The sequence below is a fragment of the Carlito syrichta genome, unplaced genomic scaffold, assembly GCF_000164805.1.
Source record: "Carlito syrichta isolate Samal-C Ts95f unplaced genomic scaffold, Tarsius_syrichta-2.0.1 Scaffold317539, whole genome shotgun sequence".
In the NCBI taxonomy this organism is placed as follows: domain Eukaryota; kingdom Metazoa; phylum Chordata; class Mammalia; order Primates; family Tarsiidae; genus Carlito; species Carlito syrichta.
Window position 1 is genome coordinate 91,990 of NW_007261635.1, and position 303 is coordinate 92,292.

At 84.8% G+C, this 303-nt stretch overlaps 1 protein-coding gene across 1 annotated transcript in view; it reads left to right on the forward strand.

The window, feature by feature from the left end:
* Positions 1 to 132: 132 nt before the first annotated feature.
* The window catches only part of AAED1 (AhpC/TSA antioxidant enzyme domain containing 1), an 11,041-nt gene continuing 10,870 nt past the window's right edge, over positions 133 to 303 (forward strand). The window contains exon 1 of the mRNA XM_008074771.1: positions 133 to 302. Coding sequence (XP_008072962.1) covers positions 133 to 302 — 170 coding nt within the window. The remainder of the gene's footprint in view (position 303) is intronic.

Here is a 303-nt window from a genome sequence, read left to right on the forward strand (position 1 = left end):
CTACCTCCTTCCGCCCCGCCCCTTCCGCCCCGCCCCCTGAGCCCCGCCCCGCCCCTCGCCCCGCCCCTCGCCCCGCCCGGCCCCGCCCCGCCCCGCCCCGCGCTCCCCGCCGGCCCTCGGACTCCGCACGCGATGGCCGCCTCCGCTCCGGTCACGCGGCAGGTCAGCGGCAGCGTCGCCCCGGCCCCCGCCGGCCCCGAGCGCGGGCAGCCCCTGGCGGCCGCCGTGGCGGGGCTGCCGGTGCTGGACGCCTCCGGGAAGCCGGAGCCGTTCGGCGCGCTGTTCCGGGAGCGCCGGGCCCTG